The 19133-nt window shown below is 46.4% G+C and overlaps 1 protein-coding gene across 1 annotated transcript in view; it reads right to left on the bottom strand.

The window, feature by feature from the left end:
• The window catches only part of LOC112108610, a 75043-nt gene extending 60249 nt beyond the window's left edge, over positions 1-14794 (bottom strand). The window contains exons 1-4 of the mRNA XM_026660231.1: positions 14746-14794; positions 14448-14624; positions 10712-10878; positions 9122-9181 (exon numbers count right to left, since the gene is read on the bottom strand). Coding sequence (XP_026516016.1) covers positions 9122-9181; positions 10712-10878; positions 14448-14624; positions 14746-14794 — 453 coding nt within the window. The remainder of the gene's footprint in view (positions 1-9121; positions 9182-10711; positions 10879-14447; positions 14625-14745) is intronic.
• Positions 14795-19133: the final 4339 nt, after the last annotated feature.

Here is a 19133-nt window from a genome sequence, read left to right as displayed (position 1 = left end):
TGAGGACTCCTCTTTCTCTCTCCCATGAGGTGGAGTCCTTGTAATTATGGTAAGGCTGGGCCCAGGATCCCTGAGGGGCTTACCCACAGGTCTCGTGATGGGTCACTCAGGACAGGAGCTAGGGTGTCCCCACTCCGGGATATTCTCTCCACACCATCCATTTCCCTGATCCAGTGACCACTACATTGAGTTGAAACCACACTAAAAAGCAACTACAAACAACTAAGGGAAAAGCTGAGATGGTTAAAGGATGAAGGAACCTCACAATATGGGCACAATGAACCTTATAAATAATAGTTTTTGGAACTCTGGAAAACTCACAGGCCTCCTTCCCAGATCCTGGCTGCACTGTGGTGATACCGGGGTAAGACACCTGCTCTGGTGGCCATTACATGCCTTCAGGCTCTAGATAGCAGGACCCTTCTCCCCAATATCAGTCCTCCCATTGAGGTCACGTCCCTCTCTGAGTCCGCCCTGCAATGCCCTCTTGTCTGGCGTTGACACCCTCCATTGGTCCCTCTCTGCCTAGGACCCCACCTCGCTCTGTCTCCCCATGCACTGTGCGCAGCTCTATTTTATTTGCGATACAGCAGCACTGTATGGTCTGAGGCCTTTTTTTGCAGTAAAAGCAGCAGCCAGAGTAAAAACCGCAGCCATGAGCTAAGTTGCAGAGAATCACATCTTCACATTCCATCTAAATTTAATCAAAACAATGTAATATTGGGCTGTTAAGAACAGGGCCGGCTCCAGGCACCAGCTTGGCAAGCTGGTGCTTGGGGCGGCCACTCCGGAGAGGGGCGGCACCTCCAGCTATTCGGCGGCAAATTCGGCGGATGGTCCCTCACTCCCGCATGGAGCGAAGGACCTCCCGCCGAATTGCCGCCGCAGATCGGCTTTTTATTTTTATTTTTTTTGGCTGCCTGGGGCGGCAAAAACCCTGGAGCCGTCCCTGGTTAAGAAGGCACTTCTGTCCGAATAGCACTCATCATCATCAGATAAAGAAAGAGATCTTAACATGGTTAAAGAAAACTTAGTTTGATAGCATTCTGTCTGGCAAGAAACCACTTATCAACAGTTTTGATTGTAAAATTTATACTTTATTGTTTTGTCTTTATGGTCCCTACTTCTCTGTTTATCTGTATGGGCTCTGTCTGATTCTTTAATTCGTTCTGTCTGTTGCATAACTAATTTTGCAAGATTTAAATCAACTAAGGTGATGGGGTATGGTTGGGTAAAGAATTGTTTCAGAAGGGGCTAGGATTGGTTAAAAACATGGCTTTGTATTACTCTAGTTTAAAATGACTGGTGAAGGTAGGACTTAAGTTTTAATTATATAAACTGGGGTCCAAAAGGAAGTTCTTTTGAACCTAAGTCCAGGACACAGCTCAAGATCAGAGCTGCCAGACCTCAACACACTGCAAACCATATCGTGCAGAAGCAGGAGCCCTGGATGATCTAATCTTGACAGGCCATCAAGAAAAGTTTGTCTGCCTTATTGGGAGTGGTGAGCATTGTATGCTTAACATGTGCGTTCTGCTTTGGTGACTGTTAATAAATAGAGGTTAAGGATATTACTGTCTAAGGCTCTTTCACTGGTAAAAAGCCCCACAGACCCATAGAGCCCTGAGTCCACAGGGAATAGGTGTTAGCCCAGAGCCCATGGAAGGGTAGATCCCGGAACCCATGGAGGGGTAAAGTTGGGTCCCTTATTCCTGAGTACCCCAAAAAAAGGGGTAGGGGTATGAGAGCCCTAAATTGTGTGGGTAACAGCCCTGGGCTTTTGACTTCCTCGTTGGCCTGCCCATCTTGTCAATCCAGCTAAGTTGGAGAGCTGGCCTTCCCTGTTGACTCTGGGGACCTGTCAGCAGGGCCGGCACCAGGATTTCTGACGCTCCAAGCGGCGGAAAAAAAAAATCGGCGGCACTTCGGCGGCAGCTCAATCGCGCTGCTCCACTCTTCGGTGGCAGTTCGGCGGCTGGTCCTTCACTCCCTCTCTTCCTCTTCGGCGGCACTTCGGTGGCAGCTCAAAGAGGGAGAGAGGGACTGAGGGACCCGTTGCTGAATTCCCACCGAAGACCCGGACAGGCCGCCCCAATAGCGGACGGCATGCCACCTCTTTGTATTGGCCACCCCAAGCACCTGCTTCCTTAGCAGATGCCTGGAGCCGGCCCTGCCTGTCAGTCCCAGGATTCTGACTCTTCTCTAGCCCTTCCCCTTTCTCCTGGTATTGGGAAAGTGCCAACCAAAAAAGAACGCACTAAGTTTCAGTCAGGAGACAACAGCCCCCTTACAAATAGGTGCTTATAGCAGAGAGCATTGCAGGGACAGGGCCTGGAGGGAGGGACTGGGAAGGGATCAAAGAGAAGTGACCTGGGGATGGTTCTGCATCACGGAAGTTTGTACAAGGCCCTTATTCTTCAGCCAGTAGGAGCAGAAGCAGCCAAAGCAGGGACTGCTGCATGGGGGTGAGTGATAAATGGGGCCCAGACAGTGCCATCACTCCCTCCAGCAGCTCCATGGAGTGTGGACCCAGGACTGTGTAGGAGAGACCCCCTGTCTTCCCCGCCCCCTCCACATACACACAGACAAAAGCACTAGGACCCTTCCCACCATCTGGCCCTTAGGGAGAACTGCAGCGAGGAGCCAACCAGGGACTCCAGCTGGCAGGAGCAGCTGAAGCTGGGACCTCTGGACATTCAGAGAACTTTCTACAGTTTTAACTGGACTTTCTCTGCCCTGCACTGACTGGATGTTTGCTCCATCCCTCCTGCTCCCTCAAAGTCCCTGCACAGATTCCAAGGCCAGAAGGCACCACTGTGATAATCTAGTCTGACCACCTCAGCTTCACACCATGCCCCTCTTACCCTCCTCTCCCCTGCTCTGTCCCTCTCACCCCTTCCCTTTTTGTTCCATTTAGTTGATCCCCTCCTAACTAATCCTGTCCAATTCATCATCATCATCATTGTCATCTTCATGGCACTAACATGATGTTGGCTACCATCGCATTGTTCTGTCTGCTTGTGTGTTCCAGCCCTTTCCTCACCCTTTGTCTCTCTGGTCCATTCAGACTGTAAGCTCTTTGGGGCAGGGACCGTCTGCTGCTCTGTGTTTGTACAGCACCCAGCACAATGGGGGCCAAACTCAGTTGGCCTTTAGGCACAACTGCCATAAACATGTTTAACAATAATAATAATAGGGGCAGCAAGAAGGAGGTTAGGACTGAGCTGCCAAGGGGGGAAGATTGTTCAGTGGTTAGGAACCTGCGTTATTGCCAACCCCAAATGTTGAAAAATCCCCCCAAAAAACACAAGAGTGGTTTAAAAATCCAGAGATTTAAAAAGTAATTAATTCTGGATAACTTTTTTCCTTTTGGTCTTTTAACCATTAGGGGACACTTGGATCACATTTTCAAGCTTTTCTCTGCCCCAATAATGAATGGTGAGTGCCACAGCTGTGGTAAAGCTCCCCCTGCTGGACACTCAGTAGATTGCTGTGCTGGGGTCCCAACATGTTGGACCTGTGTGGTCTTAAGCTTCCTGAGTCTGAGCAGAGTTCAGGTAATACCTCTCAGGGTATAGCTTGTCCATCTAGCACCCCTTACTGACAGCTGAGACACCACGAAGCAAGTGCCTAAACCGTATAACAAGGGCTGGCTCCACCACAGTCCCTAGTGGTTTACACACACCCTTCTCAGAACTCCAGTCTTGTGGGCACATTGGTTTGCCATTTAATTTTTAAGGGACATGTGGTGGTTGAAGCAAATAGCACACAGGCTTTGAAATGGTTTCTAACAGAATTACTCTTTACTTTAGATAGCACAAAATACAGATCTAGACAAAACTATAAAACACCCACATGCTCTTCCCTGGGTTCTCACCATTCTTGAGTGTTATTTGGGCTTAGGCCAGAGTCTCCTGTCTCAGTTGACCCCCTAATCAGCCTCATCAGGTGTTTAAAGACCCCCCCAGCAGGTGAGCTATTGCTTAGTTACCAGCCCAGCTGGACAGGCTTATTCTTCTGGGTGGTAGCCAATTCTTTGTCCAAGGCTGCTTTCAGGTGAGTAGACGGCCATCTGTTAGGGCTTCACCCTCACCATACCCTTGGTTCTTATCACACAGACAGAAAGCTGAGTCCAAAGTACAGGCAATGTAATGTTCATTGGAGTTAATCAAGCAAGCATATCCATAGCGTTGTAAACCAGTAGAACTTTTCCCTGTCCAACCTCCTCTTTCTTAGCAGGCATAATTATACCTGTAGTGCATGACCCCGGCACCATCCCTTACAATTTATGGTCATGTTCCATTTTGGAGGGCCGTAGGTCAGGAGCCTCAGTATCACCTCTTTTGTATCCCATTGGAGGGGTAGGAAGTGAGGTTGTGTTTCGACCAGGGTTAGTGATTCTTATGCCTCCCCAACATCCACCCCCGCCCCTCCTGACTGGCTCCTTGACCTTAGAATCATAGAATATCAGGGTTGGAAGGGACCTCAGGAGGTCATCTAGTCCAACCCCCTGCTCAAAGCAGGACCAACACCAACTAAATCATCCCAGTCAGGGCTTTGTCAAGCCTGACCTTAAAAACCTCTAGGGAAGGAGATTCCACCACCTCCCTAGGTAACTCATTCCAGTGCTTCACCACCCTCCTAGTGAAAAAGTTTTTCCTAATATCCAAACTAAACCTCCCCCACTGCAACTTGAGACCATTACTCCTTGTTCTGTCATCTGCCACCTCTGAGAACAGCCTAGATCCATCCTCTTTGGAACGCCCTTTTGGGTAGTTGAAAGCAGCTATCAAATCCCCCCTCATTCTTCTCTTCTGCAGACTAAATAATCCCAGTTCCCTCAGCCTCTCCTCATAAATCATGTACTCCAGCCCCCTAATCATTTTTGTTGCCCTCCGCTGGACTCTTTCCTGCTGGCAATGCTCCTACTTATACAGCCCAAAATGTCATTAGCCTTCTTGGCAACAAGGGCACTCTGTTGACTCATATCCAGCTTCTTGTCCACTGTAACCCTTAGGTACTTTTCTGCAGAACTTCTGCCTAGCTGCTCGGTTCCTAGTCTGTAGCAATGCATGGGATTCTTCCATCCTAAGTGCAGGACTCTGCACTTGTCCTTGTTAAACTTCATCAGATTTCTTTTCGCTCAATCCTCTAATTTGTCTAGGTTCCTCTGTATCCTATCCCTACCCTCCAGCGTATCTACCACTTCTCCCAGCTTAATGTCATCTGCAAATGTGCTGAGGGTGCAATCCATGCCATCCTCCAGATCATTAATAAAGATATTGAACAAAACCGGCCCCAGGACCGACCCTTGGGGCACTCCTCTTGATACTGGCTGTCAACTAGACGTGGAGCCGTTGATCACTACCCATTGAGCCCGATGATCTAGCCAGCTTTCTATAAACCTTATAGTCCATTCATCCAGCCCATACTTCTTTAACTTCCTGGCAAGAATACTGTGGGAGACCATATCAAAAGCTTTGCTAAAGTCAAGGAATAACATGTCCACTGCTTTCCCCTCATCCACAGAGCCAGTTATCTCATTATAGAAGGCAATTAGGTTAGTCGGCCATGACTTGCCCTTGGTGAATCCATGTTGACTGTTCTTGATCACTTTCCTCTCCTCAAAGTGCTTCAAAATTGATTCCTTGAGGACCTGCTCCATGATTTTTCCAGGGAGGTGAGGCTGAGATAGGAGTTGAGGCATTTTAAACTCCCACAAAAACCAGCAACACTTTAACTCTCTTCCTTATCTTTTCTCATTGTGCTATAAACCCCATCTGGTTGTGGGCAGATGCAACTCACAGTTTCTTTGTTCTTTGTTCACACATGTTAGTGAGAATATAAGTATATCATAAATCAAACGGGCAAACAAACCCCCAAATTCTATCTCAGGAAAATAGCTAGGCCTGAATACTATATTAATATCACTAACACCATCAACGTTTAACAACCCTCTATTCTTAGCCTTATGTCACCACCCATTGAGATTTCAGTCTACCACAGAGGTAAAGAAATAACAGAGGAGACAAAGAAGCTCCATATTCAAAATGGAGTTAGTTTGTAGTTTGAGAAATATGATGTAAGCAGGGTCTGAATGTGCTCTCCCCTGACATCTAGTGATGAGCTGGGGAAGAGGCAATTGACTAATAATCTTAGGTGCATGTATACAAACACAAGAAGCCTGGGAAACAAGTAGGAGGAATTGGAAGTCCTAGCAGAGTCAAGGAACTATGATGTGATTGGAATAACAGAGACTTGGTGGGGTAACTCACATGACTGGAGCACTGTCATGGATGAGTATAAACTGTTCAGGAAGGACAGGCGGGGGAGAAAAGGTGGAGGAGTCGCCCTTTATGTAAGAGAGTGGTATGATTGCTCAGAGCTCCAGTATGAAACTGGAGAAAAGCCTGTTGAGAGTCTTTGGGTTAAGTTTAGAGGTGAGAGCAACAAGGGTGATGTCATGGTGGGCATCTGTTATAGACCACCAGACCAGAAGGATGAGGTAGATGAGGCTTTCTTTGGACAACTAACTGAAGTTTCCAAATTACAGGCCCTGGTTCTCATGGGAGACTTCAATCACCCTGACATCTGTTGAGAGAACAAATCAGCAATGCACAGACAACCCAGGAAGTTTTTGGAGAGTGTTGGGGACAACTTCCTGGTGCAAGTGCTGGAGGAACACACTAGGGGCTGTGCTCCTCTTGACCTGCTACTCACAAACAGGAAAGATGATGTGAGGGGTGTGGGAGTGTTTTGGTGATGGAATTATGTAGTAGGGTCCTTGGTGGTTTGTTTGGCCTAGTGGTTAGTGTCCAGTCAGTCGTGGGATAGTAGTAGGGGAGCCCAGGCCCACCCACTTCACCAGCCTCTGACCCAGAGCCCTAGGAGGGTCAGCAGCATTCACCCCTGTGGGAGGTGGACCCTCTGAGTTACCCTCCCTGGGTCACTTCCTACCACTGCCCCTTCGCTTCTGATCCCAGATAAGGAAAAATAAAAAATAAAAAGGAAATCCAACCATCATCCCCAACTGGGCTCAGCATACAGTCCTGGTACTTCAGGGAGGTGTCTCTAGCCCCTTTTGTCATGAGCCTTCAGGATAGGTATGTACTTCTCCCCAGACTTCCATTCCAATACCCCATTACAAATTAGATAAAATGGGGGGCATATCTTTTGAGGGATGGGCTTTTTCTAGGGGAATTGTGGGAGGAGCAGGGAGATTAGGTGAAGGGTATTCACCACTGTAGGGACCAGTGCTAAGGGTGTGTGGCCACACTCCCTTTGATGACCTTTGTTGCTCATGGTGGAATGTTCTACAGGATCTTTGCCTCATTCAGTGCACAAGATGAACCTATTCTGTGGATGAATCAAGGTTGTGGAGTAGGTGAACCTGTTATCTGCCTCATTTCTTACAGAAACAAGAAGGTGTGTAGTGAATAAGGACAGGGATTGCAGGAAGGGAAAGGATAGTCTAATGATTAAGGAACTTAAATGCTACCCTGGTGAACTGGATTCATCCCGGCTTCTGCCACAGAGTTCCTCTGTGATGCTGGGTAAGTCACTTAAACCAGGCTTCCTTATTTTCAGAGTGCCCAACTTGAGACTCTGTGTTCTGATTTGTAGAGGTGCAGAGCAATCATAGATGCAACAAAGTCTAAGGGAGCTATGCTTGAACATATGAAGTGTTACAACATGCTAAGTACACCTCTACCCCGAAATAACACGACCCGATATAACACGAATTCGGGTATAATGCGGTAAAGCAGCGCTCCGGGGGGGCGGGGCTGTACACTCTGGTGGATCAAAGCAAGTTCAATATAACGCAGTTTCACCTATAACGCAGTAAGATTTTTTGTCTCCCGAGGACAGTGTTATATCGAGGTAGATGTGTACTCTGAAAAATCAGGAGCTAGGCATTTCAAACTGCCCCCTCCCCCCCAAAAATAGTGAAAAATGTTGACCTTAATCTCTCTGGGTCTCAGACTTCTGATCTATAAAATGGAGATAATACTCCCTCTCCTCACAGGGCTTGTGAAATTAATCAGTCAATGTCTGTGAAGCACTCAGGTGCTGTAGTGATGAGCACCCTAGGAAAAAACATGAAGAAATTAAAAATCCTTTCTTCAGAACAAGGTTTGAACAATGTGCAGAAAATAAGGGCTGGGGCCATACACTGAACAATTACGAGAAAAAAGATGCATACACATACTGAGTGAATTTTCATTGTACAGGCTTTGTCAGATCTGCTCTCTCCATAAGTTTGCATGTGATTGTATGTTACTATATTTTAATGAAAAGAAAACAAAGTTCTGGTCTGTCATCATTTTTCTCTTGTGCAGCTGGCACTTTATCAACTTCACCCTCAGAAACGTTGCCTAATGACATTTAGAAGACATCCAACTGGTGGAGGAAGGAACAGTATGCGGAGCGGCCTCTCTCCCTCTGGACTTGAGAATGAGGGACCACTATACTCCCCCCTCTCGCCGGAAATACCAGGGTGGGACAGAAAGTAGAAAGGGAGTGCTCTGCAGCTCAGTTGAATGGGAACCAGGGTAGGAGACAGACGTCTCCACTTTGCTGCGGAACCCTGGAGCTGAACCTGCGCTTTGCAGGGTCCTGCCCCTGGAGGAGACTGTACCTGTAAAGGAGTCACCAGGACTGCTGTCCGTTGTGTACCCAGAGGACCTTTGGACTACTAGACTTCCCCGCCCAGACTGTGGTAGGAAGTAGCCTAGGGTAACCAAGGTGGTTAAGAGGAGGTTCAAGCTGGGAGTAAAGGTTTGAGATGTCTGTTAGGAGGGCTGAATAAGGGTTAACCAGCTGGGGCTGTTTAGGGTGCTTCTTAGGGGAGATGAGGTCTTGTTTAGATCAGGATTAAAAGGTGTGAAGTTGGGTCCAGTTACCTAGCTCAGTCTAATTGACACCTCCTAAAACTCAAGTGAGGAGAAAGCAATTGTACTTTAATATATGTTAAACTGATGGAGTTTATGCCCAGGGGGAGCCTGGGCTGGATCTGATAAAACTGAACTAGAAGCATTAAACTGTGCCTGCACTGGAGTTAAGTGGGGTTTCTGTGGAGTCCAGCTAGCTGATTGGACTAATACAATTGAAAAAAACTCACCTTTTCCCCAGGTCTAGACAAGGCCTGGTTGTTACTGGTGGTTAAGTGAGGACTCAGTGTCTGGAAGAAATGAAGACCAGAAGTAAAGAAGGCACTGTAAGCAGCTTCAGCACTTTGGAGCAGGGATTTGGGTGCTTGGCATTGAGGGGACTGTGCAGGAGAAGTAAACAGCTGGTATGGGCATGCTAGGGAGTGCTTTGGGAGCACTGTGTAAGTGTAAACTGCACATCTCCTGAGGTCCCAAGTTCAATCCTGTCCACTGATGACTGGGATCTGTCAGTGTCACATAAGCAACTTGACTTATCTGCAGTTGCAACTTACTTGTTTTAAAGGTTAATCTAGAGCATAGCCAGTGTCCCTTCCAACCCTGAACAATGTGCACGGCTGGTAAGAGAGAGCTGCTCTCCCAAAGGAGGGAGGAGAAGTCTTACTACATAGGAGGAAGCTTTTAAGGTGCTATACGTCTACATGTTGGTGCAGAAAGACACAGCTGAGTCATTCACTTCATTGGAGAGGGATTTGACTGAAAGAACCACGTCTCCCAGTGAGCACCTGCAAATCCCCCCGGAACACCACATTTCTCTACATATTTTATGGTACCAGACCAGGAGATCAATTGCAGAGCCTTTCACAGAGGCTGCTAGTACCAGGTAGACTATCATACCTATCATTTAGTTTCCAAGACAGCTGTCTTTACTGCCGTCTCTCCATTGCCAGACTCCCTATGTGGCCCGAGGAGGGAAAAAGACAAAATACAAAAGATGGACCCAGTCAAGCAAATGGCTCATGGCAATAAAGTTGTATCCTGCAAACACAAGGATGAGGTTTGATATCTCAGCTGATGACATATATGTTCCCAAGAGACAAATGGCCATGCTTTAATTTCACTAGCTTGGGTAGTTAAACTGCATCCATGTGAGTTTCAGAACAAACCCACCCGGAACCCTGGGTAATTACTGGTGGGGCTAGCCCGCATCGAAGCTTGGACTACTGCAGCTTCACTGCCCCAGGACCTAAACTAGTTAGATTAAAGCTCACTCGAATATGTCATCTTGAGCTGCAATCACACCTTGTGTTTTCAGTCGAGACATACCCTGAGTGGTTATTCAGGGGAAAGATGGGGCGAGGCTTTGGCTACTGGGAATGAACGGAGGGGATCAGGATCACAATGGGGCTAGGGTGGACTTAGTATTGGGTTTAGCAGTTTGCGTAGGGGTTTGTGGTGCTTGAAAAAGTAGAGGGCTATCAGAATGGGAGCTGGGGATCTCTGGGGAATGCATCATCTTATGTAATAATCAGAAGTTTACTCCTCTCTGGAGCTCTTAAATATAGACCATGAGCTATTTTCCTTTGTGTGGCAGCACACCTCCCTCCTCTGTGGGAGATGGCGTTCCTCTCTCTGAAGTGGTGTTCAGGAAGGGGAGGTGTTTTTTGTAGAGGGAGGAGGTGACTCTGAAGCACTGTGTCTAAGCTGCTGGCGCAGAAATACACAGCCGAGTCCTCAGGCTTCACAGGTGAGATTTTCAACTGAAAGAGCTGAGTTTGTGGACGGATGGCTGTGACTCTCTCAGAAATATTTCCTGGCTCTACTTTAGCTGTATCATAGGAGTAATAGATCAGGTGCAATCCTTTGCCCTGAAGCTGCTGGTACCAGTACATGTAATCATAATTAATATTTTGTTCACATTGTAGCTCCGCTGTTTTTCCTCTCTCCAGTACCAGACTCAGTGTCTGATTGAAGCTGACATCTGCACCTCCTGTGGGAAGGAGACAAAACACATGAGAGAGACACAGTGAAACCAGTGGCTCCTGGGGAAACCTCCACAGCTGCACCCTGTAAACTCCAGGACAAGGATTTCATGACTTAGCCAAAAACGTACTTGCTCCTAAGAGACAAAAGGCCATGCACCAGACTAGCTGCATTTCCATCTTTAGAGGTGTTCCCCAGCACTGACTTTTATATGGCTCTGCTATCAGCACCCATAGGCGGGACCTGTTGTCATTGTCACCACCATTGGCTCCTGCACAGGCAGACCCAAAGGAGACTTCTGAGGAGGTTCAGGCTTATCCTGCTGGACCCTCTTGAGAGGTGATCTCAATTCCCAGCTGTGAGATGGAAACCATTATTTGGATGAGCTGATTGTGGAATCAGCTCAATGCGTGTTCTAGTATAGACACTGCGTAGACATTGCAGAGGCCATTTTGCTGAGCATCAGCTCACAGCAACCTCAGGCTTATAACCTATTTTAAGGAGGCTCGGTCTACACTTAATACTTATACTGGCATAGCTATGTCAGTCAGTGATAAAACCAGCCCCCAGTGACATAGCTATGCTGGCTAAACCCCAGTGAGATGCAGCTATGCAGACAGAAGCGCACTTTCGTCAGCATAGTTAATGTCATTCAGGGAGGGGGAGTTCCTACACTGGCAGAAAAGCTCCTGTTGTCAGAGTATGCTGTGTCTACATTAGGGGGCTCTGTCAGTATAGCTATACCTACATAGCTAGGCCAGCATAGGCTCTGTAGTGTACATACAGCCTGAAGGACTGGGGTTATCCCCCATCTCCTTAAGAAAATATCTGGGGAATTTTAACATCTGTCCAGACAGCCCATTAGAGCCACTGAAGGGGAGTTTGGGTTAATGTATCTTCTGAAAGGACAAAACTCTAACAATGCATCTTTCCTCTGTCCCAAGTACCCCATTAACTTAATGTAGCTAATCACCTACCTACTGCATGAAGTTGATTATTATTATAAACTAACATACAGATTTTCCAAAATACCCAGTGATATATCTAACGTATTGTGACGGGTTGGATCACAGAAACCCCCTTGGGAACTGCCAACTGATGTGCTAAGACTACTTCTGCCCCTGATTTCCCTGCCAGCTCGGGACTCCAGCACCTTGTCTTGCTGAGCCAGATGCGCCAGTCTGCTCCAACACAGACCCAGGGTCTGAACCAAGTGACCCAAAGCTGCAGACTTAACCTGAAATCAGCTTACAGAAGTGTTCCTGTCTTTAACTCTCAGATGCCCAACTCCCAATGGGGTCTAAACCCCAAATAAATCTGTTTTTACCCTGTATAAAACTCATAAATTGTTCACCTTCTATAACACTGATAGAGAAATATACACAGTTGTTTGGTCCCCGCCCCAGGTATTAATACATACTCTGAGTTTAATTAATAAGTAAAAAGTGATTTTATTAAATACAGAAAGTAGGATTTAAGTGGTTCCAAGTAGTAACAGACAGAACAAAGTTAATTACCAAGCAAAATAAAATAAAACACGCAAGTCTGTCTAAGAAACAGAATACAAATACACCAGTTCCAGTAAGCTTCCTTTTACAGACTAGTCTCCTGCTAGTCTGGGTCCAGCAATCACTCACACCCCCTGTAGTTACTGTCCTTTGTTCCAGTCTCTTTCAGGCATCCTTGGGGGTGGAGAGGCTCTCTCTTTAGCCAGCTGAAGACCAAAATGGAGGGATCTCCCACAGGCTTAAATAGACTTTCTCTTGTGGGTGGAGACCCCCTCCTCTCTCCTATGCAAAGTCCAGCTCCAAGATGGAGTTTTGGAGTCACATGGGCAAGCCACATGTCCATGCATGACTCAGTTTTTACCAGCCAAGCCACATTCCTGGGAAAGCTCAGATGTGGATTGACATCTTAAAGTTCATTGTTGGCTTAAGTGGTTTTTGATTGGGCACTTAATTTGCACTTTTCTCAAGAAGCTGACCAAATGCTCTACTAGGCTAGTTAAAATCAAGCCAGTACACAGCCAATATTCATAACTTCAAATACAAAAATGATACATGTATACAGATAGGATGAATACACTCAGTATATCATAACCTTTACACAGATATGTTACATGGCATATGTAGCCTAAAACATATTCTAGTTATGTCATACATACATTCATAAGCATATTCCATAAAGCCTTATGGGGGGTACCCTCACATGTATATCTAACTTAAAACAGTGTAAAGGGGTCTGATTTTTAGGAAGTCTTAAGTACCTTTCCTTTGAAAACCAATCCTCTTTAAGATGTCTCATGGTGGACACAGAGAAACTCAAATACACAATCTAAGGCTATGTCTACACTGTGCACCTTACAGCAGCTGCTACAGCCGTGCTGCTGTAAGGTATGCAGTGTTGCCGCTCTTTGTTGGCAAGAGAGAGCTGTCCACCCCTGAGCGTCAAAAGTTTTACTGGCGAAAGTGCAATGTAGACATGGCCTTGGTCTTATTTGTCTGTAAAGTGCGTAGCACATTTTTGGACCCAATGGCTGACAGCACCTGCCCCAGGAAGCTTTCAATTGAAATATTTGACAAGTAAACTGTTAGTTACAACTCTTAGTTTACAGACTAAGGAACTAAGATACAGTTTTAGTTTTTCATTTGGAAGGGGTGGCATGGAAAGTAGGTGAGAGCTCTCAAGGTGGTGGGCAGAAACATGAGAAGAGACAAGGATGGAAGGGTGCTGACAAACATGGAGAGAACAAAGGAGATGGAAGTGTGTTACTCTGCACAGAGAAAAATGTTCCTGTGCACTCACCACTGATGGAAAATCCAAGGGCAGAGGGCTCCTGAGCAAAAACCATGCAGCCGTTTTTCTGCTCCCATTACTGCTCTGCTATGAGACTTTCTTCTAGGGTACTAAGGACTGTGTACAGGACCACATGCCCCATGGTGCATTTTTTATCAGTATGTGCTGATACCCCCTACTGGATGGGATATGCCAAACCTTCTGTTTGTATCAGTTCCCACTGAGGGCAGAGCAAGTGGTTCAACTCTGCTCACTTGGCAGGCTTAGTCCTGCTCTTTTCGAGTGTGAGAGTGTGGGTTCTGCTCCCAGATACTACACATCACTGGTTAGTTAAGAATTTGGGGGGCAGATGTATCTATGGACACAGGGCCAGGACACAGTGGCAGATTATATTAGTGCTGCGCCTGTGTGTCCTGCATGGATCTCCCAGGGGCGCTGTCCTATCCCATTTCCTCTTACCCAGAGGAGTGGGCCTTAATCCCCTCCTCATTTCTGTAGGTACCCATATAGTGTTGACATAGATTGTGACTTCCTCCTCCTCTCCTCCCTCTTACTGCACTGGCTGTGGGTAGAGATGCAGAGGGAAGCCCCTCTCTGGGAAGGGAGCTGCAGTAGCAAGGGGAGGAGGTTTTTGCAGGGGAAGGAGGTGACTCTGAAGCACTGTGTCTGAGCTGCTGGCACAGAAATACACAGCCGAGTCCTCTGGCTTCACGGGTGAGATGTCCAAGTGAAGGAGCTCAGTCTGCGGCCTTTCAGCTTGGAATCGATCAGTGACGTTGCCTTTGTCTGTTTGTTGTTTATGAACAAAGAGGAAGAGCAGCTGCAAACCCTGTCGCGGGTCCTGCCGGTACCAGAACATGTTGCTATGCCCATAGGTTTGTTCACATATGAGCTGGGCTCGGTGTCCCTTTTTCAGGACCAGACTTGGGGTTTGGTTGATCTGAGCACCTGAGCATCCTGTGAGGGAAAGAGACAAAACATGTGAGACTGCGACAAAAAAAATGTCACAGAGGGAAATGTTCAGAGCCATGTCCTGCAAACACAGGGATGGGGATTCACCTTTCAGCCAATGACTTACTTGCTGCCATGAAACAGATGGACACGTACCAGACCATTTGCATCCCCATCTCTGCCTCACTAGCAGGGATGTTCCCCCAGCACTGCCCTTTATACAGCTCTGCTCTGTAGGGCTGGTTCTTCTCCTACACCTGGAGACAACAGAAGGGATCTGTTTGTGGTATGGCTCCAGGCTCTTACACTCACAGACACAACAGCAGAACCAGAGGGGCCTTTGCACATTCCTCCCTGCCTGGGAGCGATGATCTGGATTCCCAGCTGAGACACAGATGACCTGCAAGTCAATGGGCCTAGGTCACATGACTACAGGGGTGACTTCACGACACCCTAAATGATCATCTGAACAAAGAGATCAACCACTAAAAAGGGCTTTTTGAATGAGCTCTGACTCCACCCTCTTGAGTGAGGTACATTAGTGAGGAGGTGGTGGGTGGGTGTGTCAAGTATAGATGCAGCCTGCACTAGTGCTGCCTGTTTCTTCATTCCTGTTTCAGGCCTGTACTCTTCCACAATGTTACTCTTTGCCTGTGCATAGGGAATAATACAGATAAATGATCACCCTGACTCAATAGCCACACCCTCTGCCACAGCAAAGATCACAATAGATCACAGTTGCCATGATGTCTGTGCTCCTGTTGTGACATTCATCATTTAGCCATTGATTAACCAATTTGAGAGTGACTGTGGGAGTCAAGGCTTATGTGCTTGTTTGTGTGAAAATGAAATTCCTGAGACACATACTTTGTGCAAGGAGTGTGTCTGTCTCCAAGCGCAGTCAGTGACCTTTCCCCTACTATTTATACACACAGCAGGGGAATATCTGCACTGTGATTCCATCCACTGAGTATCACCAACTAGTTTTAGGCACTTTTCATTATCTCTACATCTCCAAACTCGCAAACTCTCCAGTCAGAAAAAGAAACCATACTCTGTGAATCTCCCCATCTCTCCTTCGTCCAGCCATTCTCCTCCACACCCAGTCACTGGCACACTGTTAGGCCCCAGTCACTGGCACACTGTTAGGCCCCTCCTGTATTTACAAACACTCCCTGAAAGGTTGTTCCAACCTCTTGGTTTGCTCTTTACTGCTTTGTTTTGTTGGTGCTACATCGCCCTCCAGTGGCCATAGCCAAGAACGTTAATAGAAGGTAGTCCTGGTAATCTAGGCCCTTTCTTCTCCATTCATGGGAATCCAAAGCACTGTAGGCACTGGGGAGTTAGTTAAATCCCAGCAGTGCAGGTGAATACAGGGTGGTCAATGCAAAATGAAGGTTTAAAGTCCCCCATAAAGAGCCTTTTCATAACACAATACATGGAGTCTGGATGTGTGTTGGGCAGGGGGAGGAAAGGACATTTATTCATGTAGTAGTTTATGCCCTGAAGCAGGAGGATCAATGGCCCCAATAATTGTTGCTCTCTGTCTAGCACCAATCTCAGTGCTATCTGCATGCTTAGATGCATGATGGAAAACCATTATGCTGCCCTGGCAATGAGCGATGAGGAATCACCCCCAAAGTTGGAGGAGGAGAAGCCATGTACCCCCAAGGCTGGAAGGATCACAGCTACCATTCCCAGTAGGATACATAGGATAGTGGTGATTGATGACCCTCTTCTGAGGGGGACAGAGGCACCCATCTGTTGCCCTGACATGGTATCCTGGGAGGTATGCTGCCTGCTAGGGGCCCATATCTGAGACGTTACGGAGGGATTGTCGAGGATCATCTGGCCCTCTGACTACTACCCCATACTACTCATCCATGTGGGCACTAATGATTCTGCAAGGTCTGATCCTCAGCAGATCAGAAGTGACCACAGGGCTCTGGGAGTAAGGGTGAAGGAGTTGGGAGCACAGGTGGTGTTCTCTTCGAACCTTCCGGTCAAGGGTATGGGCCCAGGCAGAGACAGATGCATCCTGGAGGTGAATGCCTGGCAGCGAGGATGATGGTGGGATATAATTGGTTAAATAACCATGTTACAGTATGTTAGGATTGGTTAGTTAAATTTCAGTAAAATGATTGGTTAAGGTATAGCTAAGCAGAACTCAAGTTTTACTATATAGTCTGCAGTCAATCAGGAAGTAAGGGGGGAATGGGAACAGGGGGTGGGGGTGGGGGAATTGGGATCATGAGAGTCCTACAAAAAGAGGAAACTAGGTTAATTACAAAGGGTGAATATAAACAAATAACACAAGTACGTAGGGACAAAACTAGAAAGGCCAAGGCACAAAATGAGATCAAACTAGCTAGAGACATAAAGGGTAACAAGAAAACATTCTACAAATACATTAGAAGCAAGAGGAAGACCAAGGACAGGATAGGCCCATTACACAATGGTGTGGGAGGGGAACAATAACAGAAAATGTGGAAATGGCAGAGGTGCTTATTGACTTCTTTGTTTTGGTTTTCACCAAGAAAGTTGGTGGTGATTGGACGTTTAACACAGTGAATGCCAATGAAAATGAGGTAGGATCAGAAGAGGATAAAATAGGGAAAGAACAAGTTAAAAATTACTTAGACAAGTTAGATGTCTTCAAGTCACCAGGGCCTGATGAAATGCATCATAGAACACTTAAGGAGCTGACTGAGGAGATATCTGAGCCATTAGCAATTATCTTTAAAAAATCATGGAAGACAGGAGAGATTCGAGAAGACTGGAAAAGGGAAAATATAGTGCCAATCTACAAAAAGGGAAGTAAGGACAACCCGGGGAATTACAGACCAGTCAGCTTAACTTCTATACCTGGAAAGATAATGGAGCAAATAATTAAGCAATAACTTGCAAACATCTAAAAGATAATAAGGTGATAAATAACCGTCAGAATGGATTTGTCAAGAACGAATCATGTCAAATCAACCTGATAGCTTGCTTTGACAGGGTAACAAGCCTTGTGGATGGGGGGAAGCAGTAGATGTGGTATATCTTAACTTTAGTAAAGTTGTTGATACTGTCTTGCATGACCTTCCCATAAACAAACTAGGGAAATGCAACCTAGATGGAGCTACTATAAAATGGGTACAAAACTGGTTGGAAAACCATTCCCAGAGAGTAGTTATCAGTGGTTCACAGTCATGCTGGAAGGGCATAATGAGTGGGGTTCCGCGGGGATCAGTTCTGGGTCTGGTTCGGTTCAATATCTTCATCAATGATATAAATAATGGCATAGAGAGTACACTTATAAAGTTTGTGTATGATACCAAGCTGGGAGGGGTTGCAGGTGCTTTGGAGGATATGATTAAAATTCAAAATGAAATGGACAAACTTGAGAAATGGTCTGAAGTAAATAGGATGAAGTTCAATAAGGACAGGTGCAAAGTACTCCACTTAGGAATGAACAATCAGTTGCACACATACAAAATGGGAAATGACTGTCTAGGAAGGAGTACTGAGGAAAGGGATCTGGGGATCATAGTGGACCCCAAGCTAAATATGAGTCAACAGTGTAACACTATTGCAAGGAAAGCGGACATCATTCTGGGATGTATTAGCAGGAGTGTTGTAGGCAAGACACGAGAAGTGATTCTTCCACTCTACTCCACACTGATTAGACCTCAAGTGGAGTGTTGTGTCTAATTATGGGTGCCACATTTCGAGAGAGATGTGGACAAATTGGAGAAAGTCCAGAGAAGAACAACAAAAAATAATTAAAGGTCTAGAAAACATGACCTATGAGGGAAGATTGAAAAAATTGGGTTTGTTTAGTCTGGAGAAGAGACGACTGAGAGGGGACATGATAACAGTTTTCAAGTACATAAAAGGTTGTTACAAGGAGGGGGGAGAAGAATTGTTCTTCTTAACGTCTGAGGATAGGACAAGAAGCAGTGGACTTAAATTGTAGCAAGGGAGGTTTAGGTTGGACATTAGGAAAAACTTTCTAACTAGCAGGGTGGTTAAGCACTTGAATAAATTGCCTAGGGTGATTGTGGAATTTCCATCACTGGAGATTTTTAAGAGCAGGTTAAATAAATACCTGTCAGGGATGGTCTAGATAATACTTAGTCCTGCCAGGAGTGCAGGGGATTAGACTAGATGACCTCTCGAGGTCCCTTCCAGTTCTATGATTCTATGCAGATCCATAGCTAGTGCCACTGTCAAGGCTGCTATTATTCATAGTTTTGAAAATTATTTGTCTTTGATGCCAGGTGCTGTTGGAGCTCTCAGCATCTCTCTCTCTCTCTCTCTCTCTCTTTCTTCCTCCCCTTCTCCTCTCCTCAGTTCCTCTCTCTCTCTCTCTCTCTCAGGGGAGGGCAGATGTGTGCTTGAGCTCTGGATCCCCTCCCCACACTGTGTGCTCACAGGCAGCACAAAAATTGGTGGCTGCATCCTGAGATGCCATCTTCTTTTCAGTTATAGCAGACAGCCCTTCTTGTTCTCTTCTGTTCAGAAACTTGC

Source organism: Terrapene carolina, unplaced genomic scaffold (genome assembly GCF_002925995.2).
Source record: "Terrapene carolina triunguis isolate 2854851 unplaced genomic scaffold, T_m_triunguis-2.0 Scaffold740, whole genome shotgun sequence".
NCBI lineage: Eukaryota > Metazoa > Chordata > Testudines > Emydidae > Terrapene > Terrapene triunguis.
The sequence above is the reverse complement of the archived record's forward strand: the minus strand, read 5'-3'. Positions and strand labels throughout refer to the sequence as shown.